Consider the following 15,269-nt stretch of genomic DNA (forward strand, 5'->3'; position numbering starts at 1 on the left):
CCTTTCCTCCTCAAGTTGCTTTGGTCATGGTGTCTCATCACAATAGTAACCCTAAGACACCATCTCTTAACAACTTCACAGCCAAACACATCATTTAAAACTATAATGTTCTAGGCTGGAGAGATGGCTCGGAGGTTAAGAGCAATGATTGCCCTTCCAGACTTCCAGAGGTTCTGAGTTCAATTCCCAGTAACCACATGGTGGCTCACAACCATCTGTTATGAGATCTGATACCCTCTTCTGGCCTGCAGGCATACATGCAGGCAGAATACTGTATATATGGTAAATAAATAAATCTTAAAAAAACTATAATGTTTTACTTCTGACTCAAGTCTCATGTTTATTGCAAAATACATCTGTAAGAGTTCCAAAATAACAAAGTTCTAAATATTACTCAGAAACCCAAAGTCCAAAAGTCCTTCTAAAATTCTAGACAATCTCTTTAGGAATATCCCAGGGGCTTGCTACACAGTTATCCTTGGCTAAACAGCAAGTCCAAGTAGACCCTGAACTACACAGGACACTTGTCAGAAAAAAAAAAGGGAAGGAAGGAGAAGGAAGAAGGAATGAAGGAGAGAAAGAAAGGTGAAAAAGAAAGATGAGAAAGGAGAGAAAGAAGGATGAGAAAGGCGAGAAAGGAGAGAAGGAGAGAAAGAAAGGAAAAGACTGTCTAAATTATTCTGTTTGTGCTTGCTGAATCAGTAAGCCTCAGATTTAGTGAAAAATACTATCTCAGAAAGTAAGGAGGAGGGAGGTGGAAGACATGTAACACTGGCCTATATGAACAGACACACACGAAAGAAAACAAATTCTATCTTGTATACTTCTAAAATACAATGGCATAAAATAATATTCCCCTTTCAAAATGAAAAAGTGGACCAAAGCCACAAGACCTAAAACAGGAGGGCAAACGAGAGAGGTTCTACAAAGTGAAAAGAAGAACATTACAAACTCTAGAGGTAGTTTACATGCCGACTTGCCTGCATCTTGGGCAGGAACTGGTATCTCCAGGCTATTTTCATGCTAACATCTGCTTCCGGTGTTTTAGGATTATGTATATCTTCAATCTCTTTTTTACCATTATCATCAAGTAGTGGTGCAGGGAGTTCCTAAGAAAACAGAACGACACATTATGACATCAACGTTAAATATGGTAATTTCTTGATCCATAATGACAGTAATACTAGAATTATCCATGCATTAAACAAACATGGGTGTCATGCAATTGGTTTAAGCATAAACAGAGTGATAGAGGTTTCCTCTTTCTTCATTTCTGACAAGTGTCCTGTGTAGTTAAGGGCACACTTGAACTTGCTATGTAGTCAAGAATGACTAGGAACCGCTCTCCCCCACTTTAATCTCACAAGTGCTAGGATGACTAGAGCTCACAATCATGTCCAGTTTATGTGGGGCGGAGGATTGAACTCAGGGATCTGTGCATGCTGGAAAGCATTCTTACCAACTGAGCTCTATCTCTTGGCCTTAATGTAGACAATTATAAAGCAGAAAAGGGAAATGTCAGAATGAAGTTTAACATTCTTTAGTGAAGTATTATTAAAAAACACTTGAATTTCTATATTAACAAAAATCAATTGCTATTTTAGCAAGAAGCATATACTAAGGAAGTATATACTAGAAAATTATACAGTTAAGCAAAGTATGAAATTGGTAATTACGTATATTATTGTTGTGTTCACCATGAGATAAAATACATCATTGTACAATCTGTTTACTGGTTTTTTAATTCAAGAATTCAAAAATCTTATTCACTGAAATAATGGATGAAGTAACAGTGGAGACTAAAGACATATTTTCCCAATATCAAATTGCTGGCTTTTGCTTTTTAAACAATGAAAATAGAATTTAAAATCTTGTATTAAATATAGAGGTCCGCCCCCTTCTTAATAGAGATGAAGGAGGAGCGGATGGGGAAGGGAGTAAATGGAAAAGGGGAGGAGCCTAGAGGAGAGGAGGGAGGGGAAATTAGTTGGTATGTAAAAGGAATAAAAATATATTATTTAAATAAAATTTTTAAAAAATGACTAAACCAAAAAAGAAAGCTATAAAAATATAGAGACACTGAATCCCAATTTATTATTTTGTAAGGTGACTTACTGAGTAGCTATAAAAGAAACTTTAAAATTATTTATTATGTGTTATAATTAAAAACAATATTTTGTAAGGGACAAAAGTATGTCATGATTTTGTTTTTATTTTTTATTAACCAGAATCACAAATGATAAGAATTTACCTTAGTAAATATAATTATATTTAAAGCTTATCTAAATTGCAATTTTTACTTTCAAGGTCAAAAATGCTTCCTTTCCTCTGAGACTAGGAAGGACAGGGTCACATTATGCACTCCATAGCTCAGGCTGGCCTCAAGCTTACGATCCTTGCTTCTCTACCTCAAGACTGATGGGACTACAGACATATACCACAAGGCTCAGCTTATATGATTTAAAATGAGCTAAAATCAATACTTTAAAGTCTATAATCCATTGGTTTTTAATCAAAGTTGTGCAGTTCTCACCACTGTATAAGCTTTCTGTTGCTGTGACAAACACCTGGACGAAACAAGATAAAATGTGGAAGGATTTATTTTGGTTTATACAGAGACAAAGTCCATAGTCATCTCACTGCATTGTTTCCAGGCCCATTGCTAGACAAAAAAATGTGGAAGAGTGTGGAAGAGGAGAACTTCCCATCTCAGGATAACAGGATGCAGATACAGACAAGTATAAAAAGAAGGATACAAAGCCGTGGTATTCCTGTCAAAGGCCAGACCCCAAAGAACAAGCTCCTCTAATTAGTCTCACGTTTCACAATTCCACCATTTCTCAATAGCCTATCAAAGTCTGAATCTTATAATGGATTAACCCATTGATTATGTCACAGCCTTCATGATCTAATCATCTCTGGAAATGACCTTACTGCCACGCCTAGTGAGTGCTGTGCTATACAAATCTCCCAGGTATCTCACTGCAACCAAGTTAACAATAGAGATTAAATATCACAGCCACTATCCAACTTCAGAATATCTTCACCATTCTGTATCCAATGCATATTCGAGAGCCAGTGTCAACTACCAATGTTTCTGTTTCTATGAATTGGGCTCTTCTGGACATTTTATATAGAGTGATACAAAATTTTACATCTGGTTTCTTTCACTTAACATGCTTATCTATGTTGTAACATACATCAGGACTTCATTTCTTTTCATCAGTAAATATTACATTGTATGCAATTACTGAATTTTGTTTACCCATTCATTGGATCTTTTCTACCTTTGAATGTTATATTACTATGAATATTCAAAAGAATTTTATTATTTTTTAAATTGAAAGGTGATATACTTGGGTATTTGAAACAATTGTGGCAAACATTTTTGGTCTTAAGAAATCAGGTACAGTTTCACATAACATTGACTTAAATCAATAAATAATGCATTCACTGTTTTGAATAACAATGATATGATGCCTGGCTACAGAACTGGATAGACTCTTACACCATATGCACCCTGGGAAAATATAATCAGAGTCAAAACAAACACAACTCATTTCACTGGAATCTGGACAGATGTCCTAAACCGAAGCCAGAAGCTGATACTATTTCTAATGCAGCTGAAGACATGAAATGAGGTAAATGACAGCATATTTTCTTGCCATGCCCATTTAAGAGATATGAGTTCATGGGCAGGTGGTGACACTCACACTTTGTCACACAAGACCCTTAACACCATGAGCTACTACAGACACCGTGGTGACTGGAGTTTTGACTCTGGCTCAGGTTTTGTGGAGCTGCATTAACTTCCAAAAGGTGCTGTGGCTGTGGCTCTGGCTCTGCACTGCTTCTGTCTCTGGAGGCTAATGAAATGGCTGATCGTACCCATTTTACTACAGAGGATATAAATTCACTGGTTTACAAGATTTTTTTTTTTGTATCTGAATTACTAGTCATAGAATAACCCTAACAATTACCTATTTGAAGAAAAAGTAGAATGTTTACTAAAGTAACCATACAATTTATCATATGATCAATAATAATCTACAAGAATTCCATTTTTCTCAATAACACTTATTTTCCTTTTTTAAAAAAGCTGTACTAGTATGAATAAAACGGTATTCAATATAGCTTGAGTTTGAATTGTATTTCATAGATGACAATGATGTTCAGCCTTATACTATGTATTGGGTTTGGGCATTGCATGACTTCCTTTGAACACATGTATCATGTTCTTTCCACCTTCCCAGCTCCCTTCCTTCCTCTCTCTCTCCCTCCCTCCCTTCATTTCCTCCCCCCTTCTTTCCTTTCTTCCTAATCTTGTGGCTTCCTAGGATGGCCTTGATCTCTCTACTCTACTTCAACCTAACCGAGAGCTGGAATGATAGACATTACCCTGGCTTTTTACTTATCTTTTGCTGCTGGGGATTGTAGGTGTACCTTGCACATAAGACAAGCTCTCTGGTACTGAACTGAATTTTATTTCTTTTTTGGTTGTTTATTTTTTTTGATATTTAGTAGTGATAAATTTCTGTTTATTCAGGACTGTATATAATTAATTTCTTACTGTAGACTTTTAGATTTTATATTTAGATCTTTGATACCTTTCAACTGATTTTTAATTTTATTTTATTCTTTTTTTTTTTTTTTTTGGTCTTTCGAGACAGGGTTTCTCTGTGGTTTTGGAGCCTGTCCTGGAACTAGCTCTTGTAGACCAGGCTGGTCTCGAACTCCCAGAGATCCGCCTGCCTCTGCCTCCCAAGTGCTGGGATTAAAGGCGTGTGCCACCACCGCCCGGCTGCAATTTTATTTTATTCTATATGTGTATGAATGTTTTGTCTGCACAGTCCTTTGCACCACTGCATGCCTGGTGCCTATAGAGACCAGAAGAGGACATCAGAGCTTCTGAAAATGGAGTTATGAGCCATCATGTGGATGCTGAGAATCAAAGATGGATCCTCTGAATAAGCAGCCAATGCTCTCAACTGTTGAGCCACCTTTCTAGCCCCTCAAATAAATTTTACACATGATTTGAGATAGGAGTTCTTAAATTATTACAAGACGAAATTATTATTATTAAAACTATTATTAAGTATCAACCATGCACTAAATTATAGTATAGGTTTTGAGGCTATAACAATAAACTTAGGAACAATAAGAGAACACACACACATAGTGCTTACCTTATTGCAGACTCTTTTCTAAGTGTTGTAGACACTTTAATTCATTGTTATATCAAGCTTAGGAAGTATTATTACGACGTCCCTTTGTGGTGGTATGAATGAGACATACCCACCATAAGCTCACCTAAACATCTATTCCCTAGCTGGCAGTGCTATTTGGGGAGGTTTGGAGGTGTGTCATTGCTGGAAGAAGTACATCATTGGGGGCAGGCTCTGAGAGTTCCAAAGCCTTAGGGCATGCGCAGTGTGCTCTCTCCTACATATGCTTGTGGTTTAAGATATAAGCTTGTGACATCCCCCTCTAATGTCATGCCTTTCTTGCCATACAAACTCTTAACTCTAAGCACTTGTGAACTAGTCCATTTATGACTCATGACATCTCTAACATTCTTCTAATCTTTTATGAGGTTTGTGAATCTTGCTATTCAATACAATTCTTCAACATTTCGTCTATGAGTCCATAAAAGGAACACCCGGGAAAGACTATGAATATCGTATTAAAAGAAATGTTCTATTGATATTATTCTTTGAGAAAATCAATAAAGTATCTAGATTAAAATCTGGGTGCAAAAGTGAAACATCTTTTAAGAAATAGAATATTTCCTAGACCCCGAGTGTTTAAGTGCTTAACAAAGATCTACTTTTTAATTTTAATTTTTGGGCATGATCAGGCCGTGGATACAGGTCTTCTGACTTCTGCCATTCTTTTCTCTACTATGCCACACTTCTAAGAACCTTGCCAACTGACTCTGGGACTGCCATACCCTAAGTTCTAGTTATTAGTGCCTAATATTTATGTTCAATTAGTAGAGCTAAATTTTAATGTCTCTCTAATAAAGTAAAGCATGGTATCATCAGTGCTCTGAATGACAGAAAGGAGAGAATTGTGAAAAGTGTATACAATAGAAAAAAACTACGGATGTCAGTGACTGACGGTCAGAGGATGGAAAACAGTATTCTAGACGAGAAGTTTGTTAATGTTCATCTTCTCTTCAGACATGCAAATGTGGCATTTAAAACAAGAGTAGGAAGAATTTCAGTACAAATTAATAAGAAACTGGAAATAAAAAGACATGTTCTAGGCTAGTTTACTGGTACTGCTTTCTCATTTCTCTGTAATGGCACAAAAATCAACGATGCAACTTCAGATTAAGTACATCTGAGATCAGAGTATATGTGTTGTGGGTGAGCAAAACTCCAGAAGCACTTCCTTCTCTTAGCACAGTATCAATCTGTAACATGTCACCCCACTAAGGTACTTCTGAGTGTTACAGGATTGCTAACTTGCCTAGTTGAAAGCTTCCTGAAGTACACATACTCCAGTACTGAAACTATGCTTTTAGGCAGAGCATGAAACAAAATTAGAGAAAAATTTAAAGTAAGCACTAAAACTAAGAATCAGCAGTATAAAAACTTGTGAAACACATCTTTAGGCTATAATTTTGACTCCAAATCATCAAATTATGCGATAAATCTAAAGAAAGAAAATTCATTGTATCTGAAGCATTCAATATTACTATTCATAATTTGAGTAAAAAAATCTCTTATTGAATTGATGAACTGATTGCTTGGGGGAATAAAGAAATAAATGTTCTTGTACTTTAGTCTTCTGATATTTAAAAATTTATCAAGGAAACGTTTGTATTGAACATGTATTTTTAGAAGCTAAAATAATTGTAGAGTATGCCAACAATGTCTGCCCACTGTGTGATTCGTTAACTACTTCACAGATGATCACTTTTAGAATTTTCAGCATTTCTTATAAAAATTGATTTCAATAAAAAGTTTAATATAATATTTTGTCAGATTTCCATTTCAACAGAATAACAAGAATAAAGTTCTTTAATATTCAATTACTACAGTTATCCACCACAGATGAGAGTTTACTTCCATACCTTTGAAAACTTCCATTTTTAAATGTCTAAGCACAGAACCAACAGACATACTGAATGGTTTGTTGTTACAGTCTCCTTTCCTGAAAGAAAAGGCATCATCATCATCAACATAATTATTTTCCTTACTGTTCTGCTTACAGGTCTCCTGGCAGTATCAAGTGTCAGAAATGAGTGAAAAGAAGTAGACTTCATAAGTTTTGTAAAAAAGATAGGGTAAAATGAATAAAACCTTCTTGTTGTGGAATAATTGATTTTACACTGTGAAGATTTGTCACTGATAGTTTAATAAAAAAGATGAATGGCCAATAGTTAGGCAGGATTTTGGGGGCAGAGAGGACACTGGGAAGAAGGACAGAGATGCAGGAGAAGCCAGCCAGACGCAGAATAAGTAGGTCACACAAAATGGGATAGAAGGGCTGGAATGATGGCTCAGAGGTTAAGAGCTGCTCTTCACAAGGTCCTGAGTTCAATTCCCAGCAACCACATTGTAGCTCACAACCATCTGGTGCCCTCTTCTGGTGTGCAGGTACATGCAGGCAGAATGCTGTATACATAATCAATAAATAAATCTTTAAAAAAATGGGATAGAAGTAAAAGTCACAGGTTGAATGTAGTATAACAAAAATATGGGTTAATTTAAGTTATAAGAGCTAGTTAGAAATAAGCCTAAACTATTGGTAAAGGCTTCATAATTAATAATAAATCATTGTGTGATAATTTGGGAGCTAGCTGGTGGAACAGAGAAAGGCTAGTTACAAATGGCATCCAATGTCTGGCCATGTATATCTACATACGATCTGAGAAAGCTCGAAAATAGATTCTAAACACACAAAAATAAAGCCAAAGTAGTCTCCTTGTCTCGTGTCTCTCATGGCAGCTGTGCTACACAGACATGTCTTTCAGCAGCTGTCTGAAAGCTGCATACTTGAGCCACCACTGTGGCATAACATAAGCCGAGTGGTGGGTTTAAGGTTTTGTTCATGTAGACAAAAGGTTATAGATTTTCAGCAAAGCAGGTTCAGATGGAAATAAAACAAAACAAAACCTCTTAAACTGGTTACAGTGTGTTTAACAGAAAAAAAAGTTTAAAAATAATGAAGTAAAGCCTTTAAAGAGAGAGTATTTAAAAAAAAAAACACCCATGCAAAGATAAAAATACACAGGGAGTCTGGATCCTGTATTAACTTTGAATTTTTTAAATGTTAATGTATAAAAACAAGGCCAATGAGAGACATTGGATTATGGAAACTACTAAATTAAACCAATGTATATATTTTGAAAATGTCTTAGCTTCAAAATGGAAGTTGAACAATGGTGTTGCATTGGGGGAGAGGTTATGTTTTTGTTTCCACAGGAAAAAAAGGGTGGGGATTCCTTCCAGATTTATAGAGATCAGATTTGTCTGGGGAACACCTGAGAATTTTGACTACAGAAATGGGGGAGGAAGTCAGAAAAGACTACAGCACAGGTGGCGTGAAGCTGATCCCTTGACATGTGAACAGCTGGGAGAGGAGATGAGACGTGTAAATCTTGTTGGCTACAAAGTCCTCATGATTTATTATTATATGTCATCCTTTTATATGGCATGCATAGAGATTTAAGTTATGATTTGATTATACAGTTCAAATGGACTTAAAAGCTGACAGATGTCTTTTGCCTGCTGAAATACAAATCGAAAGTAAATCATCTTTAACTGACTTGTGCATGCCAAACATTACACATTTGTTTTAATGTAGGTATGTATGTTATCTTTGAAAGTTTATGTGTTTACAGACCAAGGGGATATCAATAAAAACAGGTGGCCCAGGTGATCCAACATCTCAGAGTGCCTCTGTTCAGTTTCCTGAGAGTTCTGCATCCAGAACAGCTTCAATGTTACAGGCTGAGATGGTTAAGCCTCACAGATTACACTAGCCAGAACTTCAGATAAGTCTTATACTTTCCCATTGTACAGAGACTGGATAACAACTTGACCATTATCCCATTTTTTCAAAAGGTCTCCTGAGATTCCAGCATCCCCAGACAACAGGAATCAGTCTAAAAGATATGATGTCCACATTTCTAAGAGCTAGGATGAATGACTTTTGGCCATTGAAAGGGCTATAGATGTTTAGCATCATTTAGAGGGGTTAGTTATAAATTGTTATTGGTCCTGGTCAGGAAAAAGCAAAACAAAGGAGTTAGAATCAAGAATCTCTTTCTAAAGAAAACAAAGAGGACATAGTATAAAAATGATGAGATATGGGGGGGGGGGCAGGATTGTTGAGTCTATCTTAAAAAATAATTAATCTTAAATATTTTACATTGGTATGAATTTTTGTATATTGATACAAATTTACGGTTATTTTTGCTAAATTATATAAATGCTTCTCTCTTTGTTTAAGATATTGTACCCATGCAGCTAATTAAGAAAGGTTATATACGTTTTAGTTTTTAAAAATTATTTAAAATAATAACGAAAAACAGGCTAATAGTCATCTGTAACTATCACACATATAGTCATGTTAGGAATGTTTTCAAGGTCATACAAATATATATTTTAGCTAGATAGGTAATCTTCAAATACTTCAAAGACCTACAGAATATGTCATTTAGAATGTTTTAATAACATAAGGCTTTTCTTGACAATGAGACATGTCTGCTGCTGGCAGCACCAATCTACTTCAGAGAAATGATGGGCATCAAAGAAACTCCATATGGATTTGCTTTCCTTATGGCAAGAGCTAGCCTTGGGCAAGTAACTGCCCTTGCCTCCTTCCACTGTTGACAGTTTTTGTCAAAACTAGTTCAGCAGGACACAAAGAAAAGTGATTGCAAACAGTAAGTGGTCTGGGTATCACACTGAGTGAAGCTTGAGCAAAGGAAACTTAAAAGTTCACCCTCACAGTGACACACTTCCTCCAAGGCCACACATAATCCAAAAATTTACACTTAATAATGCTATCCCTGTGAGCTTATGGGGGCCAATTCCATTCAAACTACCATAGGGTGTAAGACAGTAAGCAGCATACTGCCATTGCTTGTGCATCAGTTCCTGCCTCCAGTTTCCTGCCCTGTTAGTCCTTGTTCTCACTTTCTTTGCTGATGAATGAAAATGGGCAAATGTAAGTGAAATAAAGCTTTTCCTTCCCAGCTTGCTTTGGTCATGGTAATACGTCACAGCGATAATAACACTGAGACCAGCCATACCACTTCTGGGCACACAGCACAGATAGTTGCACATCCATGTTTATTGTTGCACTCTTTACAGTAGGCAAGATATGGAGCCAGCCTAGCTGCCTAGCAACAGATGAATAAATAAAAAAAAATGTGGTTCAAAAGCACAGAGGAAGTTTATTCAACTGTAAAGAAAGAAATCACAACTTTCAGTTTATTTTAAATCTAACAGAGAGGATTAGACACATTATGAATGAAATATCACACTATAAAGGTCCCAAATTTCATCGATATATCATAATTTGAAAGATGGATGTGAAAAATAAGGAAACTTTCTGCAGTTGTAAGCTTAAAAGAACAGAAATTAAACTTTTGAGAAGCCTGGCCACTGAAATACTTCAACCCTGTCTGAAGAAACCATCCTCTCTTCTTTGAGCTTGCTCACCATAAAGTTAGTCTTTGTATAACACAAATCTTCACAGCCATTGTATTCAATCTATGACCCTAGCTGGTATGCTTTTCTCTCCTTTCATGGTGTAACTTTTGGTTTTAAGTAAGTGGGACAATGAGTATTATATTTTACTTTAAATGGTTCTAGTTTTCAGAATGTCATTACTAAGTGTTCTGAAAGTGAGAACCAAATAAACATTTCTTCTGAAAAAAAAAGAATCATATTAAATATTCCTAATTTGGCCAATGCATGGCTTCTTTTCAAGCATGATAAAGGGTTACATAACTGTTCCAATAACTTAGCTATTTTGTGTCCACATAACAGCATCTAAGTTGTCACAACCGTTCTTCTTAATGGGTTCAAAATAAATTATCAATAGTCTAGGAATGTAGCTCACTTGGTGGGGTGCTTGTTTAGCAGGTATGAAGCCCTGGGTTCTACCTCCAGTATAATAAGACTAGGTGTGGAGGTATATACCTGTAATCCCAGTGCTCTGAGGTGGAGCAGGAAGATAAAAGGGACTTAACAAGCTGGAGGAAAGCCTGAGATACGAGTTCTTGCCTCAAAATTAAAATAAAAAATTTGGATGCAAATTTAGGGCTCGAATAAATGCTTTAGGTATTAGAAAGCAATCCCTCAGACTGCTCATATTCATTTTAGGCTTCTAGAATACCATTATCTTCCTGTCTTAAAAGTCTAAGTGACTTGCAGAAGATCTCCCAGCTGGCTAAGAAATAAGAGAAATAAAAATCTACACTCAGATTTTAAATAAATTTCACCCTCTGGATGATAAACATCACAGGCAACTAACTCTGCTGCTGTCAAAATTTTGTGTGCAGGTGAAAACATCTGAGTCAGACCCACGTTCCTGCCACAGCAGCAGCTTCCCAGCAGTGCAGGCTCAATTTCCTTCAGCGCTCTGCTTTCATCTTTCCCTTTCCCTTCCTTACTGGAAAGCCAGTCCATGCCATCGTCAAAAGCTGGCTACAAATGTAGGTCACTGGCAGCAGCACTGCACTCCTGCACGTCATTCTTTTAGTCTTCAGTGTGCTATAGAAGCTCCAAGTGTGGCTGCCAGGGGAGGGCCTGGAATTCTAACTAAGCTCTCCCTGAAGCCAGGGGCTGCGGTACAGTCACCCTGGGGGTCAAACGACACAATTATAGCTCAACAGGCATATCAGAGTATTAAGTACTAAAATGCATAGATGGCTGATGATTTCAGAAAAAAATAAAATGCTGACCTAGACGTGGAGGAAGCATTGTGATTTTAAGCTGTGCCTGCAAAGCAATATCTACTATCTGTAAAATTGATATGGACAAAATATATAGGTATAATAGTTTTAAGCAAATATAATAAATAGTATAATTTAGAAGGTTAAAAATGCATGGAGAAATAGTATTAATAAGGTATTGGACATTGACTTTAAACGTGAAATGATGCAAAAGTCCAATATAAATTTTAAGTATTTGTAATATAATATTTTGCTTTCATTCTGTTCTGAATCACTGTAACAAAAATTGCAGATAAGCAAGATAAACATGTTGAAGGGTATATTTGGCTCTTTCTTTTTCTTAAACTTCTTTTGGTCTTTTTCTGGCAGAATAATGACGCTTGGATCTGAGGTATTTTGTATTCTTTCCACTCGGTGCTGCAGTGTAATGGAACAGAGCACAGACCCTCTATAGTGCCGCACGCTCCAACTGTCTTCTGAGGCATGAAACAAATAGATGATGAGCAGCAGCTTTTAAAATCTAAACACCAAGCTACCAGAAGGAAAAAACTGCAATAATTCAAATGTGATATTGTTTGGCAAAAATGTTACTCTAATTCTGAAATAACTAATGTCTTTCATTTCAATTTAAACCAAAGAAATCAAATAAAGTAGATTTATGATAAAATGAGTCAGACGTAAATAAATGAGCTCGGCGTTCGAATAGTAATTCTAATATATATGATATTTTAAATTTATTAAGATAGTTGAAGTAAAGAATTATAAAGATTTTAATATTATACTCTTTCATCATTAAATAATCTGCTGCTATCCAATGTGGCTTATTTTTAAAAAATTATTACTTATTCTGTGGTAAGTCATAGTAATGCTATTCCTTTTAAATTTTGAAAGATTAAATAAATTGAATATGAAAAACGACCTTAATTTGAAATCTTAACCATGAATTTAATGCTGATATGATTTTAAATATAAGTGATGCTAAAGCCTTTACAAAATATCAAATTAGGATGCTCCAGACAGTAGTCATATATTTGTCCTGCTAATAGCTGCCTATCTGTCCTGATTACATATTTAAAAACATAAAACTTCAGTATCCTCGCTGATGTTGAGGATAGGGAATATTGCACATAAAAAACAAGTCAGAAATTTAATGCAACAAATTAAAGGTTTCATTCCTTCTCCAGATATTAGATACTTTATTCTACAAGAAAATTACTTATCTGGCATGCCAGAACTAGCAAATATGCAACGTTTTGCCCTTAATGCAAAATGTAACAGCATTTACTTCTGAAAATTTTCTTGAATTCCTCAGATATATCAAGAAATGACATCAAATTTATAAAAGGAATGTAATATAAATATTAGCATCTTCAACTTTCAAAGTGGTTTGTTTCCACACGTTATTTTTATTGCATGAAGAAACCTATTGCCAAATATTTAAATCTCTATGTAAAAATGGAATTTTTACTCTTTTATAAAACATTCCATAGAAAGTAAACTTTCTTAGGCAGTACTCATCTATTGCACTTGAGATTATCAAGAAAATTCTTTTAGATAAAAATTAAGTATAATACTTACACTGTGTATTTTTTAAAGATTTAACAACTCCACATATACTGTTCTATAGGACTTTCTAAGGGGTATAATTTCTCAAAACTGCATCTTGATGCCAGTTTCCTGAGGGAGCTCTGACTACAATAGGCATGAATATGTTCTCAAAGAATGATGGGTAAATTGCTGGGTAGTTACATAATATATCTTAGGCAGTTTACGAGGCTTTTTATCTCTTTTAAGATAATTATGGTCTATAACATTCTCTTTCCCCTCTTATTCGACCAGAAATACTAGCCTTGGTTATATTTTTGAGAAATTAAAACTGAGCAATTACCACATTATTTTTCTTGTTCCATATTTCTAAATATTGCTAATACCTTGATTTTTATCATTCATTATTGAACTTTTGATAAAAATGAAATTTTAAATATAATGATAATTATGTTGGGCATACTGAAATTCTAAGAAAATATTACCTAGAAAAAACTACTAACTTGTATCAGTATTTAACATATCAATTTATAGTACAAAATATTTTGTTTACTTTTCTCAGAGAGATGCTAAAATATTTCTGTATTTGCATTATGAAGTATACGAATAATTTAAATGTCTGGCACTCACACTTTTATAATCCATTATATTTTAAACATGTAAAAATACTAATGGATCATACTAAATATTCATATATTAAAACAACACTTGCATTTTTCATAGGAAAGGAGAATGCTATTTGTTTAAAATCAAATTTCCAAAGCAAACATAAGAAATAAAAAATTAGACGACTGAAAATTTAGGAAATATAATTATGTGCAGGAGTTTATATTAAAATAAGTATTATAGAGTTGCATAAAATATAAGCACACAAATTAAGTTTTAAATGGCTCACTAATAGTATTTATGTAGCACAAAGGTAAACATACATATGACTTAAAAGAATTTTTGAATAGCAATCTAAATATATGATTATAGTTAAAAGCAAATAGTGCTATTTCAATAAGTGGAAATACGTTTTAATTTATTTCTTCTCATTGTGTGTGTGTGTGTACAATGCATGTGTGCAGTGCATGCCATGGAACGAATGTATATGACACCCAGAGGAGGACTTTGTGGAGTAGGTTTTCTCTTTCTGTCTTTATATCGATACCAGGTTTAGACTCAGGTCACAAGGCTTAAGCAAGCACTTATCCGTATGAGCCATCTGACCCTTTAAAAAAATAAATTTACTATTAAAAGAGGTAGGTAAATGAACATATGAGTCACAAAGTACGTAAGACTAATTTTCTTCTAGGTTTAGCTACAGCATAGTCTTTCTTTTCTGTGGTAGGTAAATGTATAAAAATATAACTGAAACTGGAAGTGTCCAACCCTTAGCAAAGTTCCATGGCTTTAGAATGGCCATTCTAACTGCATGGAAATCAAATAGAATGTACAGGGTTTAAGACCGGGATGTGTTTGAGTGGCTACCACAATGTTTTTATTTGAGTTCATTACAATAAAGTCATTTGTGGTTTTTTTCTTTTAAGTGATGGTTTCTCCTCTAAGTCCCATACATTCAGTTTTATGGTCTATTGAATATATTCTTGGTAAATATTCAATTATGGAAAACAGAATTGATGTTTAAATAAAACTTTTTATATAAATCAAAACTACTTACAAAGAAAAGAATTTCAAAATGAAGTACCAAATCTTCCTGATACAAAAGTATAACTATAGCTTAAAAGCATTAGACTTTGTGGCAACATTATAATATCTTAGATAAAAGCTCTGCTTGGAAAAGAATGTATCATTAGAACAC

The 15,269-nt window shown here is 34.8% G+C and overlaps 1 protein-coding gene across 4 annotated transcripts in view; it reads right to left on the reverse strand.

The window, feature by feature from the left end:
- Elp4 (elongator acetyltransferase complex subunit 4) overlaps positions 1-15,269 on the reverse strand; it is a 206,083-nt gene that overhangs the window by 158,472 nt on the left and 32,342 nt on the right. For 2 of the 4 annotated variants that reach the window (XM_041678949.1, XM_041678948.1), the window contains exon 4: positions 981-1,109. The exons of the other annotated variants lie outside the window; for them this stretch is intronic. In XM_041678949.1, the coding sequence (XP_041534883.1) occupies positions 981-1,109 (129 nt within the window). The remainder of the gene's footprint in view (positions 1-980; positions 1,110-15,269) is intronic. 4 annotated transcript variants of the gene reach the window in all.

This window comes from Microtus oregoni, unplaced genomic scaffold, assembly GCF_018167655.1.
Source record: "Microtus oregoni isolate MIOR12 unplaced genomic scaffold, Mior012 000031F_ref0000149, whole genome shotgun sequence".
Taxonomy (NCBI): domain Eukaryota; kingdom Metazoa; phylum Chordata; class Mammalia; order Rodentia; family Cricetidae; genus Microtus; species Microtus oregoni.